The following is a 20,905-nucleotide window of genomic DNA, read 5'->3' on the forward strand; positions in this document are numbered from 1 at the left end:
ACTTAGCGTTCAATGTCTAAGTTTCACATCCATACGTCATCACTGGCAAAACATATTGATCGAAGATCTTTTTCTTCAGGCAAAGTGGTATTTTTGATTTGAAAACCGCATTCATTCGTCCAAATACACCCTTAATTTCTTAATCTTAATTTCACGAGTAATATTCGAATTTTTATTTATTTATTTATTATTAAATAGAAAATTGCTAATGAATTATTTAACAATTAACAATTTTAAACTAAAACTAACAAATGTATAAAATAGTTAACAAAACTATACTTGTAACCCTAAAATAATAAAATATAATTCGAAACATAGCATTTTATTAAACTTAAATATATAATTACGTCATCTTACCCCTCAAGAAAGCACCAATGTTACTAGCACCTCTAATGCTCTCGTGAAGGGCATTCTATATTTGAACACCTCTGTGGAAAACACCTCCTGCAGTTTTTGCTTTCTTAACTCTACCTATAATTAATTTATTCCTATTTCTAGTTTTATAATTATGTATATCTCTATTCCTAACTATGTGATTTTACCATTTTTTTTGTGTATGTATTTATGTTGAATTTGATTCATAACCATTTAGTCAAATTAGTACAACTGTTAAAATTATGCATCCAGAGCTAAATTTTAAAATGTAAAAGTGAAATCTGCATTTAAATTTAGTATTAACCCTTAGGCACGGAAATCCGGTGTTTCGGTCGTGAAAAACTTAAATTTCTTAACAAATATTAAAGTATTGAGTATCTTCAACCACATACATACATATGTATGTATAAACAGCACAACTGTGTTTAGTTATTTCTAATAAATATTTTAATATGTAATAAACATGGAAATAAAAAATATTTTATTGAAATATCAATTTATTTAATGTATTATATGTATAGTATAATTCATAAGCAAGAATATAATAAGTGAAATCATCTGAAAGTTTTCAAATTGGTGTTTATATATGTATAATACTAGTGTTTTTACCCGGCTTCGCTCGGTATTTGTAATAAAAGCCGCTTAAACATGGCCAATCTAATAGTAAACAATTTATTAAATTTATTTGAATAGTTTTATTTTATTTAAATTTATTTGAATATTCATTTGTTTTTCTACGAACCAACAATAATTACATACTTTATTAGTATTTTTCGAATTTATATATTAGATAAATACATGTGTACATATGTATGTACATAAAAGCTTGGTGCAATATCGAACAAAAATCTATTGTATTGTTATTGAATATTATTGAGGTGAATTATTTTTTAGGCAAACTATGCATTGTGTATTAAAATTTATGCATAAATATGTAGTTTCAAATGTTTCGAAATAATAAATTTTAATTTCGAAATAATAAATTTAATTTAATTTCCAATGAAATAATAGGAAAACATTAGAAGTTTAAAAAATATACAACTACGAAAGTTATTCTTTTATTTTCTCTATTAAAACCACGTAAATGAAAGGTCAATGTGAAAGATAAACTAATAATCCCATCGTACATTTGTGAAAACCATTTATTGCACACCTTTCCGGTTTGTTTCCACACGAAAGACTGATTATAATGCGATGCAATTTTTTGCATCAGAAATATTTTCGTGTGAAAACTTCGCACTCGATCGTTTATTTTTCAAGATTTATTTGATCATGCCTCTTATCAACTCTCCGAACATCTTAACTCCTTTAGCATTCTCTTCGTAATACGGCAATTTTTTGCAGTTCTCCATCCACTCGTGTACGTTGGGATACCTGAAAAAATTATAAAAATTAATCGATTACTCACAATATTATTATCACAAATTATTCTTGAAATATTCTAAAACGCATTTTTTTCATTTTAGCGCATATAAACACTACACATGTATTATATGGGTGACCGTGAAAAAGTCGAAAATATTCGTTTATCATGCATACATACATATGTACATATGAAAAACGGTTAGTATATATGTACATATATCAGTGGCGTGCGGTAAAACTCTCTCTCCACTCGTCGTACATTTTACTAATTTGCGCGAGCAGGATACAACAGGAACAAGAGGAACAGGCTTTTCCTCCCGTATCCTGCGCGCGCACATTAAATAAGGCTGTATGACAAAAAGAGAGATAATTTCACCGTTTACCATGCACCCTTTTTTTTGATCTTTCGACTTAAGATCTTTCAATTTTCGATCTTTGCCTTCCGATATTTGCTTTTTCGACCTTTTCACTTTCGGTCCCGTGAGGTAGACCCGTATTATATATGCATACATATGTATGTGCATATAGCTATCATCATGACTCGATGGTACCGTTTATGTTAAGCAACGAGAGGTTCCGGGTTCGTTCCCGTGATAATCTTTAATACTGCTGGTTAGACTTGGATATTTGTGACTCCAAGTCGATCATTTCTTATCAGAGTTTGCCAATTTATCTGATTTTCATTGAAACGGTTCCTCAAATTGGCAAAAATCATCCTACCTGCTATCACAAATATCTGAATTTGATTCATATATAAAAATTTATGCACAGGTCTAAATCCATAGATGTCTCAATGGATTAATTAATTAATTAATTGTTATTTTCGTGTTCTTGAGCCTATCGAAATACAGTGATTTATGTAAAAATGCTGCAATGTTTGTAATTCATTGTCTATGAAGGCGTATGGTATATGTATATATCTATGTAGGAAATAAAATAAAATATGGTATTATTTTTAAATATAATATATTTTTCCGTACGAAATGATCCCGGACAGATTTTTCCGTAAACTGACTATTCTGGGCAATGATTATTTCAAACATTGATTCTTCTAAACATGATTTTTGCGAACCCTGAATGTTGCAGACATTTTGAAGACATATTTTTAATACTACGTCAAAAACTGTATTTGAAGAATACATATATAAAAAGTATAAAAAACAAAATTGGATAATGACGCATACATATGTACATATGTATATGTATTCGATAATGATGCACACATTTGAACTTAAATATTGGGAAACTCAAAAAGACAAAAGTTCAACTTCCGGTTGTCGGATTTTGTTCAAATTTTTTTTACTACTTAATATCACTATAAATATCATAAGCATCAAATATCAAGAAAAAATCTACTTCCGGTTTACGAATTCCAACCAAAATTTTATCAACTCTAAGATTGTTTATAAAAAATACAAATATAAATTATCAGCTCAACACGTTCAGCAGTGTTGAAAAAATGGTGTAGTCACAACTTTTCTAAAAGGAAAAATTCCCACTTTCTGTAGGTATGTATATAAAATTAATATTTTTTTTTATTAACATGAAATTGATACAAAGATTACACCTGAATTTTCTCGTGAAGAACATACATATTTAAAGGGTCGAAAAAAATAGTGGAAGAAAAATTGAACAAAAGTAAACCGCCACTTCCGGTTGATAAGTGTTCACCAAATTTTATATATGTATAGCTTGGTATTTATTTTAAACTTTTAGATATTAAATTTCAGTTCAATACATCCAAGGGTTTCTGAGAAAAGCATCGACTCTAGAGTAAACTTTCATGAGAATTTCAGTAACCGATACTAAGTTTTAATTCGATAGGACTAACGGTGTTTAAAAAATCCCTAACTAGATCATGAAAACTTGATCAGTGATCGATTCTAATTTCAAATCAGGCAAAATCTATAATCTATAATCAGGAGTTCGAATTTTCGCATGATCATAAAACTTCATCAATTGTTACTACGTATGTACATGTACAATAAAGTATAAATACAGGCTACTAGTATAATATAAAGGTTTTTCTCAATTTCAACATATATTTACATGTACATGGGCCAATAATAATATCAATATTATGAAAAGGTCTTATACGAGCTCTATAAGTCATAAAAGTGTAAATTTCTTCTGAAAAAACATTGTATGCATATGTATATGTATGTAGTTACATATATACAAATTGTATAATAAAAAGAACAATTAAATCAATACTTGCGCCCTTCGAGTAGGTATAATATTTACTTGAATATATATTTTATATTTGAATACAAAAAAAATCTCCTCCGAAAATAATAATAATTATAACCTTCTTTCTCAATCCTATTGATGAGGATTTCTTTTAACGAATACATATTTTTTGTTCATTTTTACTCAAAATTAACGAGATCTTTTGATACTACTTAAAACAGAGAAATGTTATTTATAACATTTCTCTAGCTTAAAATCAATTTTATTATATAAATTTGAACTGTTTTTATTCGTATTGCATTTATAAATTACGCAGAATGTCCCGAGGAGGACAGATAGCTAGCTGCAAGCTAGCAAATTACATTGTGTAGAATGTTTTATAAAAAGTGGAGCGCAAATTTCACCCTTTCTCGGGGTTTTGAATGTCCTTGGGCCGGCCCTGACTGGGCTATATATATTCGAATATGTATGTCAAACAAGATAAACAAGTATGTTTTTGTGTACTAACCTTTCAGAATTTACTGGTAAGATTTCGTTAATGCTGGTAACGGTTGCCACACAGCACAAGTCGGCTATAGTCAACATGTCTCCAGCTATCCAGTGATCTCCATCCAGAAACTTTTCTAAAAATCCCAGTGCCTCTTCTAATTCATCAATGCTAGTTTGGGATATCGATGTAGCACTTCCGGTCATAAGTGGAGTCTTGAAACAATTAATTTGGCAAAAAGTAATTAGAAAAACATAAAAAAACTCAAAATTACCAAAATAGTGAGACAAAGAACATAAACAATAAATAATTTTAACAATTTTTGTGTTTTATTGCGTTCCAATGCATGCAATTCCCGTTCCGATTCGTCGGAAAAACGCAGACGGCGAATATATTTGAAATTATTGCGTTGCAATGCCACTCATTCCTGTTTTCACGTTCCAGTTCCGGGTTTTTGGGCGATTTTTTTTACAGAAACCATCGTGGGCATGCACACAATAACTGTAAGTTTCATCGCAATTGCTTGAATGGAATACGTGACAGACAGACAGACAGACAAACATTTACTTATATATACATATATATGTATATATAAATATATAGAAGATTAGAAATTAAAATTAAAGTCGCTTGTGAATGACGGCCTTTGTTCGGCGCACTCCCTCAATTAGGTTTTACACCCTAATTCTGGTAATTGGCAAGACATCTGCATGAGTGATATCTTAAAACAGAGGGCAATAAGCAGATATGTTTTTAAAAAAGTTTTACCTTTTTTTTTAAATTTTGTTCTTTTTTTTAAATACTAAAATATTAGTTGTTTCCAATATGACAAATTTTTGTAAATTTATTGTGCCTATAATATTTTTATATGTTGACACACATTTTTTTATTTATTTGATCGAATAAACGTAAGAAAACATTAAAAAATAATAACTGACTAACATAGCACTTTTAACTTGGGCAGTATTAGCAATTAACTGTGAGATTTTGTTGTTTTTTACTAAAAATCTTTAAAAATTAATTTATAAAAACCATAAGACTGCGGTATGTATGGCTCAAAATGTTTTCAACCTTTCAAGGCTTTTGCACTTAGCTTCATAACACCTGTATATATATATGTATATATTTATGTAGTATTGTATTTTGGTACTTACTATTGTTGCTCGTAGTCGATTGAAGAGTGTTGCCGAATCGAAATGTAAACGTTGATCGACAATGGCCCTGCGTCTCGGCTCGTGTGGATAAAGATTGTCGTTTCTACCGTAAGCAGTGCTCAAATATCCAGCAATGGCGTGGCTGTTTGTTTTTACACTCAAAATATAATTATCAATGAAATGAATATGATTTTTTACATACCTCCTTTTTATAAGAATTGTTTGTCATTTGTACTTGAAAATTTTTTTTAAGTACTTGTTCACTAGTTAGGCTCACGCTTCGTGCTCCAAAACCAATTATTACGCTTCGCTTGGTTGAGCTTTTGCCTAGCACCGAGAGGCGCCGGGTTAGATCTCGAGTTGACCTCGATTGAAAAGAATTTATCCTGAGTATATTATCTGTAACACTGCTGGTCAGACTTGAATATTATAGACTCCAAGTCGATCGTTTCCTATCAGAGTTTTTATTTAATTTTTCTGATTTCATTGTTGAAACGGTTCCTTCATTAAATTGGCTAAAACCACCCTACCTACCATGTCACCACTATGTTTCTATAAGTTTAAAACTTATAGATGTCTCGTAATTCAGCGACTTACAACGGAAACGAAGATATGTCTTGAAGAGTAGTCTCGAAAGGGTCGCGTCCATTGAGTCACAATTCGTTCCTCGTCCCTGTTTATTTCCCTATATAGCAGAAGCCCATATTCGTTCAATCTGTTGGTTCTTAAGTCGAGATTCATGGATGACATTATTATTTAATAAGTAAAAATCGTACGAACGTATTGAGACGTATGAACGCGTGCAAATACTGATTTTACCACTTGAGACATCTGTTGGCATATAATCGAACGTGATGTCGCAGCGAAACGTAATGACTGGTTCTTGAGCGCGAAGCGTGAGCCTAACTAGCGAACAAGTACCAAATTTTTAGTCAAATTCACAAAATAGATAAAACAGTATATTTTTTGTTTTCTTGATTATTGTGGTGTCACGACAAATCACTCACGGACTTAACATTCAAAGGCGTTACGTGCACGAAATTTCACTCACGTAACAACTGTCTCACGGCCATTACACTCACAGATAAATCACTCACGGACATTATAATCGCAGGTAAATCCCTCTCGCGACATTTCGCACACGGAATTATTAAAATAGCGTACAAAAACGTAATTTTTACACAAATACTGGTGTGTATATATTTTATTTATTTATCTGTGATAGGATAGTGTGTTAATTAGTCACGATACGTTCAATTGAGTTTTGGAATAATTATTGTGTAAAAAAATAAGGTTTTTTTAATAATTCCGTGAGCGAAATGTCGCGTGTGTGATTTATCTGTGAGCGTAATAGTCATGAGCCAGTTGTCGCGTGAGTGTTTTGTCGCTGAATTTCGTGTGCGTAACGCCGTTGAGTATAAAGTCCGTGAGTGATTTGTCGCGGAACCGATTACTATAGATGCAAAATTATTTAATTAAAAAACATACTTCCTTTTCAATATTTTCCTGTTTATGTTTATACATTTATGAATTTATTGTGATATAGTTGGTCCGCTGTAGGAAGACATTTTGGAAAAATGTACACCGCCTCTTGATCTATATTAATTCGTAGACTGTAGAACATTGTACGTGCTAAATGCAATTGGTCAAAATGGGGTGTAAGGGACAGCATGTACGTTTTCATACAGCGGACCACATATGTATGTACATATGTATAATTATGAAACTGTTAGCAGTATATTGTATTATGCGCCAATTATCAGCCAGGATACTGTTTGACTCGTTGAGTTCTTTATTATAACGTTTACAGGCTTTCTGTCACCCGTGAACGATTTTTTTAAATTTTTGAAATGAGTGTATAAAAATTTCTTGAATTTCATTGACAAAACGTTTATCTGAATTTGAGTATATATTTACATACATATGTATGTATGTTCATATGTATAATTATGAATATGTATGAATTTATTGAAATTAATTAACTTAATAAAATCATCCCAGGGAAAAGGATTTTCATTATTGTTTTTTCACTTTAAAAAAAATAAAATAATAAAACTTTTTTTTTTTTTTCATAGATGTCTATAAATTAATACGAATCTATAGTTAATATACATATAGTTCAATAGATGTCTACATATAACGTTTTTTAATTGTTTTGATATATTATTAAGTAATAAAATATAACCTGTCAGAAAGACAAAATCCATTTTCTTCTAACATCGGAATCGTGTGTTGTGGATTTTTCTGAAATAAAAAAATATTTTTTTTGTAAATATTCAAGATATTATTGAATATTGGTGCCTCTAGTATTTTTAAGATATTGATATTATTGGTGCCTCTATTATTTTTTTCTGTTGACACTAATGGTTGTATTTGTTTTTATTTGATTGAATAAACATTAGACAAACAACAAAAATAATAACTGACTAACATACCTCTTTTAACTTGGGCAGTATTAGCAATTAACTGTGAGATTTTGGTGTTTTTACTCAAAATCTTTAATAATGAGATTAAAAAAAACCTTAAGACTTTGGACTGAGGTATGTGTGGCTCAAACTGTTGTAAATTATGTAAGCTATCAACCCTTTAAGGCTTTGTATCGAGCTACCAAACATTCTGTATAATGTATCGTAATACAATAAAAAAAATCTAAATTATCGAGCCCTGCTATACGTGTAATATTTCTCAAGCAAATTTCAAAACGATAGTCAGAATACAAATATGTTTCATAAATTTTATTAAAATTGAATTATTTGTATTGCATTATAAGAGTGCACTATATATAAAACAATGCACTCTTTGGCATCAGCAATGCTATTAATAATAACGCTATTGATTTCCTATCTTTATGATTATATTTGCCGTACGTCTTCGTTAAAAACTGATACGATCCATTCAATATAATAAAATAACGCGCAAAACTAAAAGGCGACAAATTATATAGTCACGTTACGATTTCATGATTATATTGAAAATTACATACACTTATGTATGTATATGTTACATATAATATAATATAGATATCGTATAAGTGAGATTAAAATATTCTTAATCTATGGGTAGGTGAGTCAAAATGGGACGCTCCGCAAAAAAATTGCCAACCTTCCTACCCTATAAATATATATATATATATATATATATATATATATATATATATATATATATATATATGGAGGGGGAGGGAAGGTGTTGTGTGTTTGTCCACGTTCAAAAGTTTTATTTAATTTTTTCCTCAAACAACTATTGTGTACAAGTAAAATATGTAGAAACAAAATATTTAAAAATAATAATATTTTATATATATTATCTTCTAATCTATAATTTGGAAAGAGACTTTGTATGTATGTACATATGTATCCTCCGTCGTCCGTAGATCGGTGACGTCATCGAACACGTGATTCGATTTTTTTTTTCGATCCATGGGCGCCGATTTGTTTTTTTCGATTCAATGGATTCACCCCCGCGGGGGCGCAAGGTGAGTAGTTTCATGGGGCCCCGCCAGGGGCGCCACAAGGGGCGCAGCCTCATGGGGCGCAGCCCCATGGGACCCAAAAGGGGGCGCAGCTTTATGGGGCACAGCAGGGGGGCGTAGCCTTATGGGGCGCCGCCTTATGGGGCGCCGCCTTATGGGGCGCCGCCTTATGGGGCGAAGCCTTATGGGGCGCTGTCTTATGGGGCGCAGCCTTAGGGCCGCAGCCTTATGGAGCTTAGCTGTATGGGGCCCCGAAGGGGGCGCAAGGGGGCGCAGCCTCGTGGGGCGCAGCCTCATGGGGCGTAGCCCCATGGGGCCCCAAAGGGGTCGCAGGGGGGCGCAGCCTCATTGGGCCCCAAAGGGGGCGCAGCCTTATGAGGCGAAGCCCTAAACGGCAACTGATCATGGGGGCGAAGCCCTAGACGGCATTTAATCATGGGGGCGAAGCCCTAGACGGCATTTAATAATGGGGGCGCGGAGGGGCGAAGCCCTAAAAGGCAACTGATAATGGGGGCGAAGCCCTAGACGGCAATTAATCATGGGGACGTGGAGGGGCGAAGCCCTTATCGGCAACTGATCATGGGGGCGAAGCCCTAGATGGCATTGAATCATGGGGGCGCGGAGGGGCGAAGCCCCAAAAGACATTAGCTAAGGGGGGCGAAGCCCTAAACGGCATTTAATAATGGGGGCGCGGAGGGGCGAAGCCCTAGACGGCAATTAATCATGGGGACGTGGAGGGGCGAAGCCCCAAAAGGCAACTGATCATGGGGGCGAAGCCCTAGATGGCATTTACTAAGGGGGGCGAAGCCCTAGACGGCATTTAATCATGGGGGCGCGGAGGGGCGAAGCCCTAATAGGCATTTACTAAGGGGGGCGAAGCCCTAGATGGTATTAAATCATGGGGGCGCGGAGGGGCGAAGCCCTAAAAGGCATTAACTAAGGGGGGCGAAGCCCTAGACGGCAATTAACCATGGGGGCGCGGAGGGGCGAAGCCCTAAAAGGCAACTGATCATGGGAGCGAAGCCTTAGACGGCATTTAATCATGGGGGCGCGGAGGGGCGAAGCCCTAATAGGCATTTACTAAGGGGGGCGAAGCCCTAGACGGTATTAAATCATGGGGGCGCGGAGGCGCGAAGCCCTAAAAGGCATAAACTAAAGGGGGCGAAGCCCTAGACGGCAATTAATCATGGGGGCGCGGAGGGGCGAAGTCCTAAAAGGCGTTAACTAAGGGGGGCGAAGCCCTAAACGGCAATTAATCTTGGGGGCGCGGGGGGCGAAGCCCTAAAAGGCATTAACTAAGGGGGGCGAATGCCTAGACGGCATTTAATCATGGGGGCGCGGAGGGGCGAAGCCCTAAAAGGCAACTGATCATGGGGGCGAAACCCTAAACGGCTAAATATATATATATATATATATATATATATATATATATATATATCATCATCATCATCATTTACAGCCATTCGCCATCCACTGCTGGATGAAGGCCTCTCCAACACGCTTCCACTCGTCTCTGTTTTGCGCAACACTCATCCATCTCATTCCGCACATTTTCCTAATTTCGTTCACCCATCTTCCTTGCGGTCTTCCTTTTACTCTTTTGCCTTCTCTCGGGTACCATTCAAGCACTTCTTTTGTCCACCTTTCGTCCATCCTCCTAGCTACGTGACCCGCCCATTGCCATTTCAATCTCTTCACTCTATCCACTATGTCCACTACCCTTGTCATATTTCTCACCCACGTGTTCCGCTTCCTGTCTTTCCTCGTTATGTATATATATATATATATATATATATATATATATATATATATATATATATATATATATATATATATATATATATATATATATATATATATATATATATATATATATATATATATATATATATATATATATATATATATATATATATATATATATATATATATATATATATATATATTTAATTATTTAATATGAAAAAAATGGTACAAATACCTACCTACCTATATATATATATATATATATATATATATATATATATATATATATATATATATATATATATATATATATATATATATATATATATATATATATATATATATATATATATATATATATATATATATATATATATATATATATATATATATATATATATATATATATATATATATATATATATATATATATATATATATATATATATATATATATATATATATATATATATATATATATATATATATATATATATATATATATATATATATATATATATATATATATATATATATATATATATATATATATATATAGGTAGGTAGGTATTTGTACCATTTTTTTCATATTAAATAATTAAATAAAAAAATAAGACCACGTACGTACAGAACCAACACATTTTTTTAATGTTTTTTATTTAATAACTTAATATGCCAACACCCATGCGATGATATTTCATCGGGTACAACACTAGTATTGAAACTATGTATATATGTATAGTTACTATACCTTCACAAATTCTGGTTGAAGATGTTCTCCTTTCATCAAATCAACTGTTACTAACTGAAGAGGTATGCCCAAAGCCGCTGCAACCAGAAGTGTTCCTCTGACCGGCGGACTCACAAGAGTCATATAAAGACGTGGCGGATTCCTATAGAACGTACATATATGAAAATAATTAAGTTGAAAAATAATATTTCAATATTGTATATTAAATATTTGCACGTAATCTTACGTGAAATTTAATTCTGTTTCGTTTATAAGATTTGACGCTGACCGTCCTAAATGACACTGTTAATCATAATCACTGTAAATTAGTTCAAAATCATATGCAATTTTTTAAAATTTAAATCTTATTAAGACTGACCTCATCTAATGAGTATTTTTTGCGATTTGACGATGCCATGGTTTACTTATATAGTACCCTTTCTAGAGTGTTGATTCTAAGAAAGTCGTACTGCTATTGAAGCGAATGAGAATTGTGACCTATTTGCTATACCTACATACATATGTGAATATGTACACATGTCTCAATGCCACTATTCTAAATACCCCTCTTTCTCCTTCTCTATAATTTCCTTAAATAAAAAATTATTCGATCGTTATAAGCTGCCTAGGGTTATACGCGTGCTACGCTAGTAGACAACAATTCACAATTTCATTTTGAAATTACATAAAATAAGAGGGCTGCACACCAGCGCCTTGTCCATACAAACGTATTACACTTCTCCCTTCCTCAATTATGGCACTAGAGAAGTAATTTTTTAATATGCTATGGATATCCACCATTGAGATGCATCTATATTTTTATTTTTTTTGATTAGTTATTTTTTATAGGAGCTAGGAGCCGCCAAACATCTATAAAATCGCCTCTTTTTTACACCAACGAAAAGAGTCCAGCGTGCTTATTTAACAGTCGATTTAAAAAACTCCGTACATAGTTGCACAGAAAATATTTTTCTCATACCGATGATGATTTTTTTTAAAAATTGATCCAGTTTCGGAGGAGAAAATAGTAGAATACGAAACCTCGATTTTGTCGATTTAAAATACGTTTTATCTGGTCGAAGCGCAACTGTCGCATTCACTCAATATATATATTTATTTATTTATTTATATATATTTTAGCTATCAAGCTAATTTAAAAAAAAAAATACATCTTAATTATTATACTTAACTCTAAAATTTATAATTAACTTATATGTACTGTCCCTCACAGAGGTGTCTCTTCGCACCTCGCAGGAATGCATCCATGTTTTTAGCAGACCTGACGTACTCAGGGAGGGCATTATACATGAGCACACCCCTGTGAAAAACACCCCCAGCCGTCTTATTCTTTCTTACTCTACTTACAACTAGTTTGTCCTTATTTCTAGTATAAAAACTATGTTTATCTCTATTCCTTATTATATAATCATCAAAATACTTAGGTAATAACTTATGATCTAACTTATAAACAAAAGACAATGTACTAATATTTAGACTAATTCTAATACTCATCCATCCTAATTCATCTAACATACTTCCAATACTCTTAAATCTACTCACATTCAAAATAGCTCTCATAGCTTTATTCTGTATTTTTTGCATTTTTTCTAAATCTTGGCCACTAAACAAATTAAGCACAGTGGCACAATAAACCACATGTGGCAAGACAATTGAATTAAACACTAAAATTTTACTTTTTTTACTTAAAATATTTCTTAATCTACATAATACACCAACTTTTCTAGCCATTTTTTTTATTATATAGTCAGCGTGCATTTTAAAATTTAGTCCTGAATCTATGTATACACCTAAGTATTTTATATTTTCAACTTTTTCAATTAACTTATCATCAATTCTAATTTCATTCAATATATTTTTATTTTTACCATTCAACCACATCATTTTTGTTTTATTCACATTCAACTTTAATTTATTTTCACACAACCAGTCATTCACATAATTTAATTCTATATTTAAAATCTCAGACATTACATCAACATTCTTTCCAATTATATATATCAATGTATCATCTGCAAACAAATGTATTTTACACATCTTAATTACCTTAACAATATCGTTTATATATAATATAAATAATAAGGGTCCCAATTTGGACCCTTGCGGCACTCCATGAGGTGTTACAAATTCAGAGGATAACACCTTATCAATTTTTACTCTTTGCCTTCTATTATTTAAGTATGATTGAAGCCACTTTAATACTATACCATTTATTCCTAACTTATATAATTTTTGTAATAAAATATTCCTATCTACTGTCTCGAACGCTCGCTTAAAATCTAGAAAAACTGCTCCAACAACCATGCTAGATTCATCCATCGTCTCCATCCAATCAGAAACCACCAATTGGATAGCAGTTTCTGTTGAATGTTTCACTCTAAATCCAGACTGTTCCACAACCAAACAATCATTTATACTAATGAACTCTTTCAATTGAATCATAACGATTTCCTCCAGCATCTTCTCAACAATTGGTAACATATTGATGGGCCTCATTTCACTGGCTTTATGTGTGCCCGTAACCTTTGGTACCGGTACAATAGTAGACACCTTCCATGCATCCGGGACGGATCCCACTTCTAACGATTCATTTATTAATTTCAGTAACTGAGGTCCAACCATGTCCCAAGTGTTGATTAAAATATCTAGAGTCAATCCATCCATACTAGAAACTGATTTCATGCCCTTCAATACACCATTTATATTGATATACATATATTGTCGCATTCACTCAATATATATCGAAGAAAGGGACGGCAACAAAATTAAGGTTTCGGGTGTACAGCCCTCTTAATTACTAACAAAAATAAAATAAAATTGTAAGATATAAAATGATTAGTAGATCAGTATTTATTAAAATATATATAAAATGCATTGTGAACATAATTTAGTACTAATAAAAAGCATTTTAAAATCAAAATCAATTATTCTATTAAATTAACCCTCGAATAATCTAAAGAATTTCGATCATCTTCAAATGCGACATTAAAAAAAATTAAAAACGATACAGATCTTAAGTATGTCACTTATGAACAATTCACTTATTATCTTATTAGATATGATGAATCATTGCAGATTTGAGAAAAAAATCGAACTTTTTACGCATGTGCGATTAAAAATCTAGATAACATAAAGTTGTCATGTGTTTAGTTTCGAATTAAATTCCTATTTAGATAAATCTTGAAATCTCTTCAAAGAACCTTACAATGCAGGATTCAATTGTATAGGAGACTTAATTTTTATGTGTATAATCAAATAAAATGATTCGGCTCATATGTATTATTCCAGAGTTACGTATATGAATAAAATATGTAGTCTAGAATACAGAACCGTTTAATGAAATATTCATGATATCGATTTCAAAATGACCGGTAGGCGACACATACAAAGGTTTTCTCAGTGCGATTTTTTAAATATATGTACATACATACATATATGTGTGTACATGTATTGTGGCCAAACCAGTGATATTTAAATGTATGATATATGCATATTATATATTATATGTATAATATTTTGCATATATCTATATATCCATATACATACATACATATATAATATCGCTATAATATCATATACATATATGTATATAATATCGCTATTCCGTCCGTGGGTCTGTCTGTCTGTCTGTCTCTGTCTGTCTCTGTCTGTCTCTGTCTGTCTCTGTCTGTCTCTGTCTGTCTCTGTCTGTCTCTGTCTGTCTCTGTCTGTCTCTGTCTGTCTCTGTCTGTCTATCGAAATAAAGATTAAATTTAAAAATTGAAATTAAATATCAAAACTAAAAATATTATTATTATATTAAAATTAAATTCAAATATCAAAATAAAATTATAATCAATATATTAAAATTAAAATAAAATATTGAAAGTAAAAACAGAACAGTTAAAACACCGTAGTGAATCGTGACGACTTATAAGAAACAATAACAAGGTTTTTTTCGCTCGTAATTATAATATTTCTCTGGTTGTAATGCGTATCGTCGTAATTCAAAACATTGTTGTAATTCAAAACATCAACGATGATCTAATTTTAGCTCAATCTCGCTCGTTAGCTTAATTTTGATATTTAATTTCAATTTTTTTATTTAATTTTTATTTCGATATTTTGTACGCTACTGGTTTTAAAAGTTGGCCCAAAATCGTCGTTGGTTAAATATTTCCGAAGGGGGAAACACAGTAGTGTATCTTGACGACTTATTAGAAACAATAACAAGGTTTTTTTCGCTCATAATTATAATATTTCTCTGGTTGTAATGCGTATCGTCGTAATTCAAAACATTGTTGTAATTCAAAACATCAACGATGATCTAATTTTAGCTCAATCTCGCTCGTTAGCTTAATTATGATATTTCATTTCAATTTTTTTATTTAATTTTTATTTCAATATTTTGTACGCTACTGGTTTTAAACCAATTTTTTGGTTGGCCCAAAATCGTCATTGGTTAAATGTTTCCGATGGCCGAAACACAGTAGTATATCGAAGAGGTCTGCGCATAAATCTAAAGAAGACAAAATTTATGATAGTAGATAGAATGCAAACAGACACCGGGAATCTAACCTTTGATGGGGAGGTGATAGAAAGAGTAAAAAGATTCAAATACATGGGTACTTGGCTGAATGAAGATGGACCCAGATGAAGATCTAAGAATCCGCATCGAGATGGCTAGAACAGCATTTGTAAAAATGAAGGCGGCGCTTATAAACAAGCATCTCAATCTTCATACGCGGTTGATATTCGCGAAGAGCTACGTCTGGACAGTATTACTACACGGATGTGAGACGTGGACTCTGAAGACCAAGATGATCAGCCGCATCAAAGCTTTTGAGATGTGGGTCTATAGGCGTATGCTGAAGATTCCGTGGACCAAAAAGACATCGAACGAAGCTGTCCTCGGCATGATGGGGAGAGGCAGGGAAGATGGAGTACCTCGGACACATGATACGGGTTGCAAAATACGAATTTCTCCGTTTGATAACCATGGGGAAAATAGAAGGAAAAAAATGGATTGGCAGGAAAAAGTTATCTTGGCTTCGAAATATGCGCATGTGGACCGATATGAGCGCCAAAGAGTTATTCCGAGCCGCTGAAGACCGATGCGGATATCTTCAAATAATCGACGAGGTGGTCGCCAACGTCCGGATGCGGACAAGGCATTAACAAGAAGAAGAAGATACATATGTAGGTAATTTTTACCATTTTTTTCATATTAAACAATTAAATATAAATATTAAATAAAATATATTTAAATGGTATTTGAAAAAAATTCGGCCAACACAGAACCGACATATTTTTTTTTTAATTTAATAACTTATTATGCCAACACCCATGCGATGATATTTCATCGGGTATAACACTAGTAGGTATTAAAGATTCGGGTCTACGTGACGAGACAGAATGTTAAATTACAGAAAACACAAATATCGGAAGGCAAAGATCGAAAATCAAAAGATATTAAGTCGAAAGATCAAAAAAAATTGTGCAAGGTAAACGATACATACTCACTTAATTTGCGCGAGCAGGATACAACAGGAACAAGAGGAACAGGCTTTTCCTCCCGTATTAATGTGCGCGCGCAGAATATGGGAGGAAAAGCATGTTCCTCTTGTTCCTGTTGTATCCTGCTTGCGCAAATTAAGTGAGTATGTACCATTTACCATGCACCATTTTTTTTGATCTTTCGACTTAAGATCTTTTGATTTTCGATCTTTGCCTTCCGATATTTGCATTTTCTGTAATTTAACATTCTGTCTCGTCACGGAGACCGTAAAGATTCACATCACTTGTATGTACTGTCTTATTATTGTTACTTTATAATGCAATCGGATGATAATGGTTGTCACCAGGTAGCAATGAGAATTTTCACATATAATTTATTTATTCTAAATATTTCAATACATATCAGATTAAAATCAATTCAATGTAAATTTTTCATCCGAATACATTTACATACATACAAGAATACATTGTATATTTAGTCTTGTATAATAAGGTCATTTTGTTGTGTACTTTCAAGATGATAGCACTGTCTAAGATGAGGCCTAGCGTATTTACAATATTATTCAGGTATATATGTATGTGCATATGTATTAATAATATCTTTTTACTTACATAATATGTTATTGCAATTTTACAATTTTGTAACATTTCATACATACATATTTTTATTTATTTATTAACCCATGTACATTCATCTACTTTTTTTAAATAAAATTATTGAAATATTTATATACATACATACACTGGCTACTTCAATGCAATATAATTTAGTATTACACAGTGAAGTCTTATCTCAAACAATAATGAACAATGTCATGCAATTCGTTCATTTAAAGGTTATCTCGTTACATATAATACAACAGTAAATTCCTTAGAACCGTTCATATTACGTAAAGTGCATACGTATACTTTTTTTTTGTAATAAAACTTACAGGTCAGTTTTTAAAACTCCACAGCAGAAATTTAACATGGACGTGTCGGATGTCGCACATTTTTCCACAATGAAACGGTAACGTGTGCTATATTTATATCTATTACATTATATTTAACATCACCATAATTCAAATGATCAATATAATACACTAATAATTATTTATATAAATTTAGTATGCAGTTGAAATCAAATCCAATATTGTATTATGATGAGATAAGCCCTCCGGTGCGATTTGTGTTGATGACTATCCATGTATTGGACCTGAAAATAGATTTCAAAAAAATTCATCTATTCCAAAACCAGCAGATATCCAATGATTACATCAAGGTTTTATTGATTTCGTATTAACAGATAATAATGATAAAATGTAATACAACAAATATGTATATATTATATAATACGGTCATGTAAAATTAATATGTTTGTCTTGCAAAAATTTATCTGACGCTCTATAATTATTTATTTTTTATATCACTATATTTTTAATTAACATTTAAATAGTCTTTTTTAGTATAAATATTATACAAGCAGTATTCTAGAAATTATAATAAAATAAGAAGTTCAATAGTTTGATGTATCATGTTCATATGTACATACATGTATTTTACTAATGTTGAAAACATGCAATCTACATATTTGATTTTGATTTTTAAATGCTTTTTATTATTACGAAATTGTGTTCACAATACATCTTATATCTATTTTAATAGCTACTGATCTACTGATCGTTTTCTATTTTACAATTTAATTTAATTTGGTTAGTAATCATAGTATTATATTATTCTAATGTTAATCTACAGCATAATAGGAAAAAGAGCTCAAAAACCTATTTACAATAATCTACATCAGTGAATTTTTTAAATTTTATTTTATATGTCTAACTTAACAACCCTAACTTTGTGAAAAGCGTTCGAAAAAAATAAATAATTAAGTTAGGCTAAATAATAAACTAGACAGGTTTCAAATATGTATAATAGATATATATTATAGAAAAAAAATGTTGAAATGGTATCCAAGAGGATGTTTAATAGAAGATAAGTCGTTCGAAATTAATAAAATGATAATGATATAATGCATTGGCTTCTTCCAATTAAGAGTATCTGTAAAATGCATCCATCAAATATTAATTACTGTCACAAAAATGGTATCTGCAATCAACTGCAGATGTTTTATTGATAATCTATTAATTCGTTGTAAGACTGACTCTGGAATCACATCACTGGTCATATCCGCCAAAAAATAAGATAAATAAAAATTGACATTTTAAATGTACATTTATCTGATTATGATAACGATTTTAATTGAACGGTTTATGTATTTTTAAAGGGAAAATTGTGATCATATCTACTTATTTTAGAGAATATTTTTGTAAAACGTATTAACACATAAAGCGGATGTGGGTGTTATTTTTTTAGTTCGTCAAAAATGTGGGAAATCATATAAACAATATAAAAGATTAAAATTGATAACATACAAATTTGACGCGTTTGAAGTTGCAATTAGAAAACGAGTGATAAGATACATAGTAATTGTGGATCATGTTAACACTTGATGATATATGTAATACTGACGCTTTAATACTTATGAAACATGTATACTTTTTGAAAAATACATTTTTTGAAATTAGATAAATCCATTGCATACTGTACCAACTTTGGTCGATGGCGAATTGAATATTACTGACAGTCATGCGATCTGCACTTACTTGGCAAATGCATATGCTTCCGATTCTACACTTTATCCTCAAAATCCAAAAGACAGGGCTAAAGTTGACATGCTATTGTATTTTAATAGCAGTATATTTTTTCCTAGAGAAAGCGCTATTTTCGTACGTAAAATCATTATTAATATAGATTAAAATTTATCATACATATATTAATAGCTTCTCCCGTTGAATATTTTAGCAAAGCCCATTCCATAAAAATAAACCAACATACTCAAGCATGTTAGAAAAATTTATGGAAAGCTTAAAATTCTTAGATGTATTCTGTGGAGAGTCAAAATGGTTAGCTGGAGATCAGGTAAGACATATGATTCACATAACAAAATCGTTCCAGTGATAAATATATACATGAATATAGCTGTAAATGTTTTTATTGTAGGTAACTTTAGCTGATCTGTGTTGTATAGCCACTTATTCTACTTCAGAACTTTTAGTTATCAACCAAAAAGGAATGTTTCCTAATGTCGAAAATTGGGCTGCTCGATGCAAGGCTCTTCCGACTTATCAAGCGGCAAATGTTCCCGGCTTACAAAAGTTAAAGGAGGTTATTTTAACACACGGGAATCTGGACCACATAGACATTAATAGAGATATTATAATAGATTCCTTAAAGAAATAATTTTCTGTAAATATTTGTTATACATTTAGTTTCATATATTCTAATCTTTTGATCCCTAAATAAGATCAATTAGTAAGGTTCAAATTCATTCATTATCTGCATTGTAGTCTGATACAATTGATAATTTGATTTAAGATATATTAAATACAAGCTCAACAAAAAGTAATTGCATTTTATTAAAATTCTCTTTTGTTGTTGTTTGACTTTACCTTTTAATAGATGTAAGTATTTTGTTTCACGTCATGATGTGAAAACTTTTTATTTGAAAAATCACGTATGCACTGGATAAATATAGAATATAGATATATTTTATATTTATATATTTTATATTTTATATTATTAAAAAATTAAAAAAATAAATATAAAGCCTTGATTTATTAACTATATAAATTATTAATTATATTAAATAATATAGTCATACTTATATGCGTGTAGACGTAAATATATATATATATATATATATATATATATATATATATATATATATATATATATATATATATATATATATATATATATATATATATATATATATATATAGTTACAAGCATATATACTATTGAAATTAACTTTGATCGTACGAGATTATTTTATTA

At 31.4% G+C, this 20,905-nt stretch overlaps 2 protein-coding genes across 4 annotated transcripts; one reads left to right on the forward strand and one right to left on the reverse strand.

Annotated features, from left to right (window-relative positions):
• Positions 1 to 1,442: 1,442 nt before the first annotated feature.
• Positions 1,443 to 11,986, reverse strand: LOC143911490 (glutathione S-transferase 1-like). Its single transcript, XM_077430376.1, has 7 exons — positions 11,899 to 11,986; positions 11,767 to 11,822; positions 11,541 to 11,682; positions 7,757 to 7,815; positions 5,572 to 5,713; positions 4,439 to 4,632; positions 1,443 to 1,749 (listed from the first exon to the last, which is right to left on the reverse strand). The coding sequence occupies exons 1-7, from the start codon at positions 11,935 to 11,937 to the stop codon at positions 1,638 to 1,640; spliced, it is 744 nt and encodes a 247-aa protein (XP_077286502.1). The 5' UTR covers positions 11,938 to 11,986; the 3' UTR covers positions 1,443 to 1,637.
• A 5,330-nt stretch (positions 11,987 to 17,316) lies between these two features.
• Positions 17,317 to 20,486, forward strand: LOC143911489 (glutathione S-transferase 1-like). Of its 3 annotated transcripts, XM_077430374.1 has the most exons (7): positions 17,317 to 17,380; positions 17,513 to 17,600; positions 17,968 to 18,042; positions 18,141 to 18,294; positions 19,595 to 19,795; positions 19,872 to 19,988; positions 20,070 to 20,467. In XM_077430374.1, the coding sequence occupies exons 2-7, from the start codon at positions 17,551 to 17,553 to the stop codon at positions 20,307 to 20,309; spliced, it is 837 nt and encodes a 278-aa protein (XP_077286500.1). In that variant the 5' UTR covers positions 17,317 to 17,380; positions 17,513 to 17,550; the 3' UTR covers positions 20,310 to 20,467. The 3 variants fall into 3 exon arrangements, with proteins under 3 accessions (XP_077286500.1, XP_077286501.1, XP_077286499.1); XM_077430375.1 differs by lacking the exons at positions 17,317 to 17,380; positions 17,513 to 17,600 and adding an exon at positions 17,602 to 17,869 and having other exon boundaries at positions 20,070 to 20,486; XM_077430373.1 differs by lacking the exons at positions 17,317 to 17,380; positions 17,513 to 17,600 and adding an exon at positions 17,817 to 17,895.
• The last annotated feature ends 419 nt before the right edge of the window (positions 20,487 to 20,905 follow it).

The sequence above is a fragment of the Arctopsyche grandis genome, chromosome 5, assembly GCF_051622035.1.
Source record: "Arctopsyche grandis isolate Sample6627 chromosome 5, ASM5162203v2, whole genome shotgun sequence".
NCBI classification, from domain to species: domain Eukaryota; kingdom Metazoa; phylum Arthropoda; class Insecta; order Trichoptera; family Hydropsychidae; genus Arctopsyche; species Arctopsyche grandis.